The 11,480-nt window shown below is 37.9% G+C and overlaps 1 protein-coding gene across 1 annotated transcript; it reads right to left on the reverse strand.

Annotated features, from left to right (window-relative positions):
* Window positions 1–1,495: 1,495 nt before the first annotated feature.
* Window positions 1,496–6,212, reverse strand: LOC121414018. Its single transcript, XM_041607058.1, has 4 exons — window positions 6,088–6,212; window positions 3,459–4,401; window positions 2,473–2,630; window positions 1,496–1,842 (listed from the first exon to the last, which is right to left on the reverse strand). The coding sequence occupies exons 1-4, from the start codon at window positions 6,141–6,143 to the stop codon at window positions 1,698–1,700; spliced, it is 1,302 nt and encodes a 433-aa protein (XP_041462992.1). The 5' UTR covers window positions 6,144–6,212; the 3' UTR covers window positions 1,496–1,697.
* Between the last annotated feature and the right edge of the window lie 5,268 nt (window positions 6,213–11,480).

Raw genomic sequence — 11,480 nt, forward strand, 5'->3', positions numbered from 1 at the left:
TATATATTAATATGTTTTAAAAGCAGCACATACATTGAATTCAAGGTGATTATTTATATTGCAATTTCTCATCCTCTTCATAAAAATCAATTTTTAATACATGTAGTCCCTTATATATCATCTACTAGTAGTAGTGATTATCCAAAGCTGCATGGGCATGAGGACTTTCAGGAGGGGGCAGGGGTAAAGGAGTTTTTTTTTATTTTTTAATCAAATATCAGCAATGGATTCATAACATCTGCCTCTGAATCACACGCTGAAAGAGGGTGCACATCCCGGCCCCCCACTCAGTGTTATTTAGGGTACACCTATGCTCGTTCCCTCCCTTTGACAGCACCCCCCTATCGAAGGTCTGCCAAAATTTCTGAACCCCCCTTTCAAGGGCTTTTCGCTGGGTTTTTCTGCCTTGGAGACCCCCTAAATCCGGAACACTGCTCAACGTACCCCCTATCTCAGGTGAGCTCCCATTCCAACAAAAGGTCCGTTCTTTATTTTTCAAAAAGAAATCATCCTGAGTGAGCTTTCAAAACTAGCAGGTATTTCAGGAATTTGATCCCGGGATTTGATCAATTTTCTATGTTATTCCAGATATTTTATAACCCCCTTTTAAAATTTCTCATGAGTCCAAAGCGAGAGATAAAAAAAAACACCCCCTTTTTAAAGAAATCTCCGGGTGAAAATTTAAATATACCCCCTTTTTTTTTACAATTTTTGGGCCGGACTTGTACCGCGAAAAAGTACCCCTTTACCGGACATTTTGGGAACATGCATGCGGTCTTCTGACCCCAAACTTGTGCTCTTTTACCCCAAGTATGCCATTGTATTTTGGACCCCTAGATCTATTTCTAGTATGTCCTCAATTCAAATGCTTTTCAATAATAGCCAGGAAATTAAAGCAACATAACAATGAATTGTTTACAAAAATCCAACAATGGATATAAAGTTCAGAATCTTTAAGTTTTACCTTAAAAGACCTGGGGCCCGTTGCAGAAAGAGTTGCAATCAATCGCAACTCTAAAAAAATCATGCGCAACTTGATTTTCAACCAATCAACAGCGCGCATTTGGGACTTGCGATTGGTTTTTTTGACTTGCGTTTAAACGCACTCTTTCTGCAACCGGCCCCTGAGCTACTACCATATAGACAACAATACTTCACACACCTATGTTATCTCCATTAATAATCAAGGTTTTGAAAATCTTCGTCACGTCCTACAAAGAATTGCAATCAATCCAATCAATCGCAACTATGGAAACACTGGTCAGGTCAAAACATGCAAAATCCTGCTCATAATCAGAAGACGCTGATGGATACGCATTCCATATGATGGCCTTTAATAATATGGGTAATATGCAAATATTTTTACTAATCAAATGAAAGTACAACAAATATATAATTTATAAAGGCATAATATGGTTGACAGGAATACATTTTCTTTCCATTTCTTTCCATAGTTGGGATTGATTGGATCAATTGTATAATTTTGGCAAAGGGGCCAAGTTATCACAATCGAATAGAGCGATCAAATCAGAGGCTATCGAATGCAATACGCTACAGAATTTCTAAAGCCCAGCCATTCTTTCATCACTACAAAATGACAGTTACAATGACCACTCTTTCCCAAATAACCTTCACCTTTGCATTTGTTTAAATGTTGCTTAATCGAGAGCACCGTTCGTAAAGGCATCATTGGATCATCAATTGGTGGATTTGGCAAACTCTTGGGAAGCAGAAAGCAGCTTGTTGCGATAATCATAAAGGCTCTGCCAGTTCTGCCTACTGCTATTCAGTTGATTGTTCTTGGCATGTTCGTAGGTGAAATTGGGTGTCTTCAGCTCATACCTGCATCAAGTGTGAGATCAAAAGAATAGAAGAAAAGTGGAAATAAGAAGCAAGGAACAAACACCTAAAACCAGTAAGCAATGAGAACGATGGTGAATACTCAGCAGGAAAATTTTCAAGCCAGATACATATGGATTCAGAAAACTTGCTACATACATGTATTTGAATATCATGACATTCGATTTTAATGCCACATCACATTGCACCAGCCAATAGCTGCTCTGTAGCAAATTGGATTCAGATTTATTTTAGAAGAGTCTTTGTTTCCCAAATTCCCTTGAGACCCAACTAATCTTCATCTTTGAGTAAACCAGGGACCCATTTCATAAAGAGTTATAACTATGGTTAGTTTGACATTACGGCAACTACCATGGAAACTTGGATTCTGATTGACTGCTGAGCTCTGTTACCATGGTAGTTGTCATAATAGCCAAGTTACAACAGTTGTAAGTCCTGCTTGAAATGGGCCCCTGGAGAGCATTTCACAAAGCAGTTTGTCAGTGAAAGTCAGAAACATGTGAACAAAAGCACTGAAATACACGTACCCCCTGTATCTGATTGGCCGCAAGTAATGTTAGAATCGTTTTATCAAATCAAGTGCTCCCCTGCAAGTTTTAGGGGGAACCTTACCACTTTGGGACTGGCCCTCTGATCCGCTCCAGCTCCTCCTGCCGCTTGGTTTCCAAGATTCTTTGCTCCTCTATCCTGAGCCGCTCCATGCGGAGCTTAGACAACTCATACTCAAAAGGAGATGCAACAACCCTCTCATCTATGAACTGCTGGGATGCCTGAGGTAAATAAAAGTGGAATTATTATTAGCAGATTTTTCTTATCTCGTAGATGGGATAGAAAATTGCTCTCAATTTCAAACACTGGTGTATGGTTGGAGCATTGTGGCCCAGTGGAATAGTCTTCTGACTTTGAAACAAAGGGTGCTAAACGGTGTGGGGCTAAATTCAAGTGCATAGGGACATTATGTCAAAATGTGGCATGTGTTATACGAGAACTGTGTTATTATTAATAAATAATATTTGAAATTCATATAGCGCATAATAGTCAAAAGATTCTCTATGCGCTTTACAAAATATATTTAATAACTAATACATTAAATCTTATCTAAATCATACAATAAACCTTTATCTTAAAATACTAAATAAAAATTAAATCAATACATAAAGTTACATCACTAATGAAGTGAAAACTTACGATATCTAATATTATAAAGACTAATTTGAAAAAAAGTGAGTTATTAAGAGAAAAAAGACATTTCAATCAATATTTGATACCAGTACTGATAATTTTAGTTTTAATTCTTTAAACCAAAACAGTCATTGTTATTTGAATGCATAATCATAAAATGGTCTCTATTATGGTATTTGCAAAGCTCACAAGAATGTCACACATGTAGCATGCTAACAATGGGATGACAGAATTTGTTTGAGGCAGCATCTCACCCAGACATTGCATTTCTGGGTGAGAGGCTACCATGTTCATTACAGATCAAGTTATAATAATACCATGTACACAAGAGGGGTTTCACCTAGTAGGGACCCAAAGATAAAGTGATCATGTGATCCAATAATGCCAGCTCGTAATATGAAATGATTGAAAATTACCTTTAAGTAGTTATAGTCCTTCACTGCCTTCAACTGCGGATCCTGAGTGGAGACACCCTGTGAGAGTCTGAGGGACATGCCATTAGCTGGAAAGCCATTCCGAGATGAACTCCTATTCATAGCTTTCAGGTTGTGATGCCTGTCAGAGGCACTCATTGATCTGCCATTAGGGAGAGGAGGTCTGCTAGAACCAGTCCTCCTCGGACCAGCATCACTCATAACACTCCTTGTAGTCCTGTCTACTACACTTCGGGTGCTGGAGTCCATGGGTGGCGGGGGAGTCAGGGTTTGCATGACTGCAGGCACTTCGTTGAATGTCGCCGGGAAATATCTTCTCACTTCTTCATCAGACGAGATACTTGATGCAACCTTTTTCTGTGCCATCTCTGTACCTAGCATACCTGTAGTCCTTTTTACTGATGACACTGTGTGTTCCTTGGCGCCAAGGCTTTTGAAAACAGGATACTCCGTTTCTTGAGACAGATGGATGGGATCAGTAAACCACTGCGCAGTGGCTTTACTTTTGGCCTTGCCGGCAAGGCTTTGTTCATGGAGGTGATTCTCATGAGCATCATTTGCAATTAATCGCTGAAGTTCCTCTTCAAAGGTATCATCAAGACTGTTTTCATCTTCATCCCGTGGCCTTTTGTAGTCATCTAGAGTCTCATTGAACGTCACGCTTTTATTGAGGCTTTTGTTCAGGCTACTGTTGAGGCTACGTAGATCAAGGCTCAGCTCAGAACTTTTGGCACGGAGGTTGTCCTGAATTTCTTCATAAGGGTTTTCCGGTGAAGGCTCATCTGTCCAAGACTGCCTGGTGTCCCTAAATGACTCTCTCCCTGTCCACGCACCATTTTTGGTGTTGCGGAAAGTAGACGTCTGTGACAAGTTCTTTGTGCTCAAGGTTCGCTGTGAGTTGGTCAGATATCCAGTGCTTTTATCTCTGTTAGAATAAACGTAGTAAAAAGAAAGAGATACTTTCAATAGATTTGGATAAAAATGGACAACCATCCATTAGGATAACCATGTGCACCCTTGACACACTTACAAGTATGGTAACACATCAACTAAATACGGTAAATGATGCCATATTGCCAACTCCAGCCCGGCTCAAGCCATTCATCCGTACACTAATTACCATTCATAAAAACTGCCTTAAAATGATTCTGCTTGCTCTTTATCTTTCCAATATCGTATAATATGGAGGTAGGATTCTTGCCAACTTTATGATGACTGGGTATATTCGCGAATATAGCCAGATATCTGTGTCTTATCTCCAAATTCTGTGAAAGGATCAGCTCATAGAGAGAGTTGCATGCAATCATGCCTTGATTTTATGCATGGCTGCATGTATTGAACCCCTGAATGCCACAATCTAATCTAAATAATATCAAGAGTAGATCTATGCTTGACAATGAATTAGTCAGCAAAGTAAAAGATATGACAAAATTTTTGACTGCTCTCTCCCTGCCCCTGGCATAACTTTTGCTTGTATAGGATTACCGGTACACGCATTTAAAGCCACATTATTTTTGGTGTGTGCGAACGTTAAAAGAGACAATTTTTGTGAAAAAAATTGTTATGACATCCACCATTAAGTCCAAGGCACCAGAATACCAATTTTGTCATATCCAGAGATGCCAAGTTCAAAAAAATGTAATGCGCGAGATTTTTATGACTCGACGTCTCTGTGCGCGCGCGGCCAGTACTTACACTCATACGTTGCGAAAAGGTGCGCGCGCAACGCACGCGCGCATGAGATGGGCTTCAAAACGTTCAAAACCATGCGATGCACGCACGCTATTCATCGTATCACGTACTAGCCGTGCGCTGACTGCACTTTTGATTCGTCTCTCGTGCCGGGCTAGGCTAGACGCGAAGGCGGTCAGCCAGTCGTATAATCTGGCGAATAATGCTACTTTTTCTCTTTTTTTTCTGTCGGGTCCCGATGCGTGAGAAAAATGGATGCCATGCGTGAGATCGTGAGACGGACCCTGAATGCGTGAGTCTCACGCACAATGCGTGAGACTTGGTAGCTCTGCATATCTCAGAGAAAAAGAATAAAAATATGGTGAAATTCCCAATTAAAAGACAATGTTCAGAATAACACCTCAGCTCAGTCTTGTTGGGCACTCAACGACCATGACGACACGACGTCAGCAGCGCCATCAGCAGATCAGCGCAGCGGTAATCATCACTTCACTTCATTTAATTCAACTCAAGTTCAGCATCTGAATTGTCATCGACTGAGACCTGAGGCTGAGGCAGTCACACTCACAGATAGAACAGTGCAAACCCATTCCAATCAAAGAAAATCGACCCCAAACTAAGGAATGGTTAATATTAATAATTTCCACATTTCGGACGGGTGTCCAACAACATACGGTACGGATATGTCCCCCATAATCCATGCAATGCACAAGTTCTACGTCAGGTCAGCCCTCCACGCAAACTCCAAGCCGACGCGGCCGGAGATCTCGTTCAAAAATACCTTAGCGACCGCTCTCCACGACCGTGACTGTCTTTAGTCTTCACGAATCAGAAACATAAATATCTGTATACAAAATGCAGGAAAATGCACAATACAATAATACTGTAATGAAAGTACGTAAAGAAAAATCATAATTACCTGACGGGTGTCCTACGACCTTGAACAACGAAAAAACTGTCTGGATTTTGATCCATATTTCGCCAAAGAACCGGCTTCAGTCATCGCGCAAACAAGGCGGAAGTAAAAGTGCGGCAATAGCAACGCACATGCGCACCAGAGCTAGTGCAAATTATATGCAGAGTTGGCTGCACCTATTATTTCAAATATGCAAAAATTAAAAAGGGTTCATGACCCATGTGCTTGATTTTTTTTTGAAGTTCACTCATTTGAAAGGTCTCGAGGAATAAGCAATAGAAGCAATTTTGCATTTTAGACCCCACGAGAACGCCCCCAAAAAGATGATTTATACATGCACCTCTTTCACCCAGAATCCATGCATCTAACTTAAAGGTCAAGTCCACCTCAGAAAAATGTTGATTTGAATCAATAGAGAAAAATCAGACAAGCACAATGCTGAAAATTTTATCAAAATCGGATGTAAAATAAGAAAGTTATGACATTTCAAAGTTTCGCTTATTTTCAACAAAATAGTTATATGAACGAGCCAGTTACATTCAAATGAGAGAGTCGATGATGTCACTCACTCACTATTTCTTTTGTTTTTTATTGTTTGAATTATACAATATTTCAATTTTTACAAATTTGACAATTAGGACATCCTTGCCTGAAGCACAAAATGTTAAAATAATGGAATTCCACGTGTTTAGGGAGGAATGAAACTTCATTTTACATGACAAAGACGAGAAAATCAAAATATTTCATATAATAAAATCCCGGAATAAAATACAAAAGTTATACCCCCTGTATCTGGATGTAACTGGCTTGTTCATAAAAATATTTTGTTGAAAATAAGTGAAACTTTAAAATGCCATAACTTTTTTATTTTACATCCGATTTTGATGAAATTTTCAGTGTTGTGCTTGTTGAATTTTTCTCTTTTTATTCAAATCAAGTTTTTGTTGGGGTGGACTTGTCCTTTAAATTTCACCAAATTTTATTGACATAGTCCGTTAATTGGCGCTCAGTTTGCATTTTGGTATTCTGAAAAGTCACTTAAAAGTCTCATAGCGCTCAATTAGCTCAATCAAATCGAGGAAAGGGAATGGAATGGAAAGATTTTATAGAAACAAGACAGTATAAGGATGGGGAATATGCCTATTTTTCGCAGTAAAGAAATGAGAAAATTCGAAAAAAGAAACATACTTTGTTTGCATAGAGGAAACAGGGACATTATCTTTTTTATCATTTTCTTTTATCATTAGCATATCACACATGTATGGAGACTATCTAATCACAATAGGTGTAGCAATGTTCATGAATGAATCAAACTTTGTTTCCGACAACAAAAAATAAGAACAGTATTTAAATTATTATTATTCTCAAAGAAAACTTCCCTCACCTACAAAATCTAAATTGTCATTACTTTTTTATATCCGATTTATAAAAAATCAACTTTATATGCTTGTCTGATTTTTCAAATCTTTTTACTCAAGTAAAAGATTTCCCCCATATATTATGATAAAAAGAATAGTATGTTATTTTTTTAATAAGCAGGAATTAATGTTATATTTAGAAGAATACCCCCTTTGGCAGGGGATGATGAAGTAGGCCTACATTCAGGGGCGGATCCAGCTTTTGCCAATAGGGGGGGGGGTCACCCATGATTTTATGATCGGCCACTCAAAGTTGATTTTTGTTTGGTTCTTCGTAATAGTCACTTCTTAGCAATATATAACGCACATAATTATATAGTAATCTTATAAGCCATATTCAAATAGTGCAAGCGCTAAGCGCGAGCTACTTTGGGGAAATTTCATGCATTTTGTCCTGAAAATCGAACATTCTGGGCAATGTTTGTGATCCTGAACAAGATGCGTATTTAACTGATCGAAAAGAGACATGTGGACTGTTTGTAGTTAGCCATGAAGTCAATATATATTTGATAAGTCAAATAAAGCGAGCACAAAGCGCGAGCTGATTTTTTTTGACATTTCGACCTAAAAAATGACACTCTGAGCACTTTTAAAACTAAACAATACGAGCGCGAAGCGCGAGGGAAACATTGAGATTTATAGATCATGTTTTGTAAATCATGAAAAGGATGGGTAATTGGGGATCCTACATCAATAATGTGAGCGCGAAGAGCGAGCAGATTTTTTTTTTTAATCTAAAACTGGATAATTTAAACATGTTTTGAATAAATAAAAAAAAGCTGCGTATCTCAGTAAACATGCGTGCGTGTGTTTCAAATTTATACCTAGTATCCATAGCAGCGGAAACGGGGGGGGGACGTGTCCCCCTAAATTTGAGGAGGGGGGACGGTCCCCCCTAAATTCGTTGTTGATGACCTATTCGTCATACTTCGCAGTACTGCAAAGTAAATTATTTTGAATTATTTTTTAGGTAGAGACGTTTAAAAATTTGGTTCCTCCACGGCCCATATGGGTAGTAGTAAATCTACGGAGATAGGGTATATATAATTAGGGGGTTCACCCCCCCCCCCCGGGCTGCTAAGTAAAAAAGGGAGGAAAAAAAGAAAGGGAAGGGAGTGGAGAAAAGAGAAGAAGAAAAAAGAGGAGGAAAACGAGTGAATAAAAAAGGGTGAGGGGAAGACTTGAAAAACAAAAATAAGCTTTCATGTCATACAAAATTTTCGCTTGAGCTTAATTCCTGTTCGCTTTGCCCGTTCGATGGGATACAGATCTTGCTCAGTAGGCTGAAATTGAGCTTTAAAATATCCTGTTTTGAAATGAATATACTAGCATATTTCAGGTCTGACATCGAGCTGTTTTTATTTTTGTTTGATTTACAAATTGATTTTTTTTTAATAATCTGAAAAATGTCTCGTTTTGTGATCTGAGTATCTAAACTTTTCAGCTCGAGCTGCATATTTTCATCAGTGAGAGTATACTCCCGGAGTATACTTCTATGTGCAATTCTAACAGTTACTTAAAATCCCCATTTCATGACAGTTTATCGAATATTTCGGGGATCGCGCTTTGAGCTCATATTCAATATTATTAATTGTATTCCATGCATCCTATTCATATTTACAAGTGTTCAAAAAGTCCATTTATCAAGGCCCTAGTATCAACAAATTTCATGATCTTAGGCCTATAAGATTATGATATATCCTTTTAATGAATTTATAATCCTTAATGTTCATTTTCACATCGAAATATCAACAATTTGCCCTTGCTTAGAAAGGGTAATAGGAAGATATAGTCATCATTTTTATGTGATGAGAATATGTACTTAGAATGTCCCGTTCCTATAGCTCATAATGATTTAAAAATATCAGCTCGCCCTCGCATCATTAAATACCAGTAGTTGCAGACACTTATTTCTTGAAAAAGTCTTTAAAACCAGGCTTAATTGTCAGTTTATCATCGAAGATCTAGATCTGGTACAGTTACATAAACTGAACGTTGTGAAATCTTAAAATCTACGCTAAAAAATGTTCATATTGAAGATCACCAACACAGATAGGCACACGTGGGACAGTGTATTATTATTGCTGGAATAAATTAGACCCGACGGAAGTGACCGAATCCGCGCTTATTTCTCAGCAATTACACATTTTTTTCCAGAATCCTTTGGCACATATTTTTTATTCATACAAACAGACACTTGGGTGGTCATTATCATTTTGAGATCGTTACCAAAACTGGAATTTATCTTTAAGTGCGATCCATATCCCCTTCACATGCACATCCTCCCCTCCCCTACATAGTGTTTAACTGATAGTCCTTTACAGTGTCCCATTTATATTGGTTAATAAAAAAAATGAAAAGCAGAAGAAAAATATGATTTTATTCATACCCCAAAATGATTTTTTATTTTAAATTTAAAAAAATACATTTTTTCTGGGTTAGTAGCACACTCTAAAAAATGGAATGTTAAATCAACATTTAAAAGGTTGGAGGAGTGACAACCTTTTCCAAATGTTACATCCAACTTTGTATAAAGCTAAATCCAACATTTTAAGTGTTGGGTAGAACCATTTAAAGTGGTAAATGCAACATTTAGAAAATGTTGTCACTCTTCCAACCTTTCAAAATGTTGATTTAACATTCCATTTTTTAGAGTGCAGACATATTGCATGATCTTATTATGTTTGTTTTTAATGGAAACCTATCAAGTTTACCAATCACTATATAATGAGTCCCATTGGGGTCCCATTTATTGCCAGATCGCTGGACTCAGCTGTCTGTATAAAGCCATAGGCCTATACATCATAAAAACGAAATTGATTCTAAAACCAACTCCCAAACAAACGGAATGCGGAAAACAAGATGGTCAGTTTCGTGCTGCTGGGCTAGTCAAGAGGCCATCAGATGAGCTATCTGATGCAAGCCTGGGGATTCCCCGTCAAATTCCAAGCATAGCGTACCCCCTATACCACAAGTATCTTTGCCCCTACCTAACGTTAGTCTATATGGGAATCCCCGGCACGGCATGAAATATTAGCGCGGCACCCTGCTTTCGTCTGGATCATGGATAGGTCCATGTCTGGATATAGGTATCAGGGGAATTGGAATTCATTAATTATTAATTTATTTATTTATTCAATTATTTATAATCTATCTATCTTTCGTTCGATCTACTTAAAATTATTTGTTCACGCATGCAAATGTAATTACTTATTCGCTTATTCATAAAATTTACAATCGTCAATTCAATTTTCAGTGTGTAAATGAAGATGACAACGTACATAAAGCCAGTCGGCAAGCCCTGAAAAAGTAGCTTCTTTTATCCAAGTGATATTCATGACGATAGGGTTTTTGCATAGTTAATGAGCTTGGTGCGAACCAAAACACCTCTTTTTATTCTGCCATTGCTGCTCTAATTATTAACCAAATTTCATGTTTTTGGTATCTTTGTAAAGAAGAAGAATCATTCTTTCAGGTCATGTGTTTGGAATTCTTTAAAAAATGTTGTAGTATAGGGAAAATTTTTGATATAAAACATGAAACAAAATGATTTTTTCATGCAACAAATGTTGTTGTTTTCACACTTGATTTCTGTTTGAGTACAAATGATTTTCAGATCATAATAAAACTGAAGATCTACGCTTTAATATGATATAATTTGTATAAGAAGATGTATCTTAGATGGGTCAGCAGCCAGCTTTTCATAGGCCAAGTACATTTAGCAGCTCAAAAACAAGGATACTATAGCTTCACTCTGATTGGTCACAGAGACCACACACCCAGGCAAATTCCAATGTTCCCCACACTGGGCCTCTGCAAGGTCACACTCACCATGTGGTAATCTCTTCAAATAACCCGCGCCTGTTGTTGTGAAAACATTATTCAGCCAATCAGAACTCTGGATTTTATGTTACTCAGAAATTTTAGAAATCTCGTCTTGCATCTTGATGGAAAAAGCTGGCTGCTGACCCATCTAAA

Source organism: Lytechinus variegatus, chromosome 4 (assembly GCF_018143015.1).
Source record: "Lytechinus variegatus isolate NC3 chromosome 4, Lvar_3.0, whole genome shotgun sequence".
Taxonomy (NCBI): Eukaryota; Metazoa; Echinodermata; class Echinoidea; order Temnopleuroida; family Toxopneustidae; genus Lytechinus; species Lytechinus variegatus.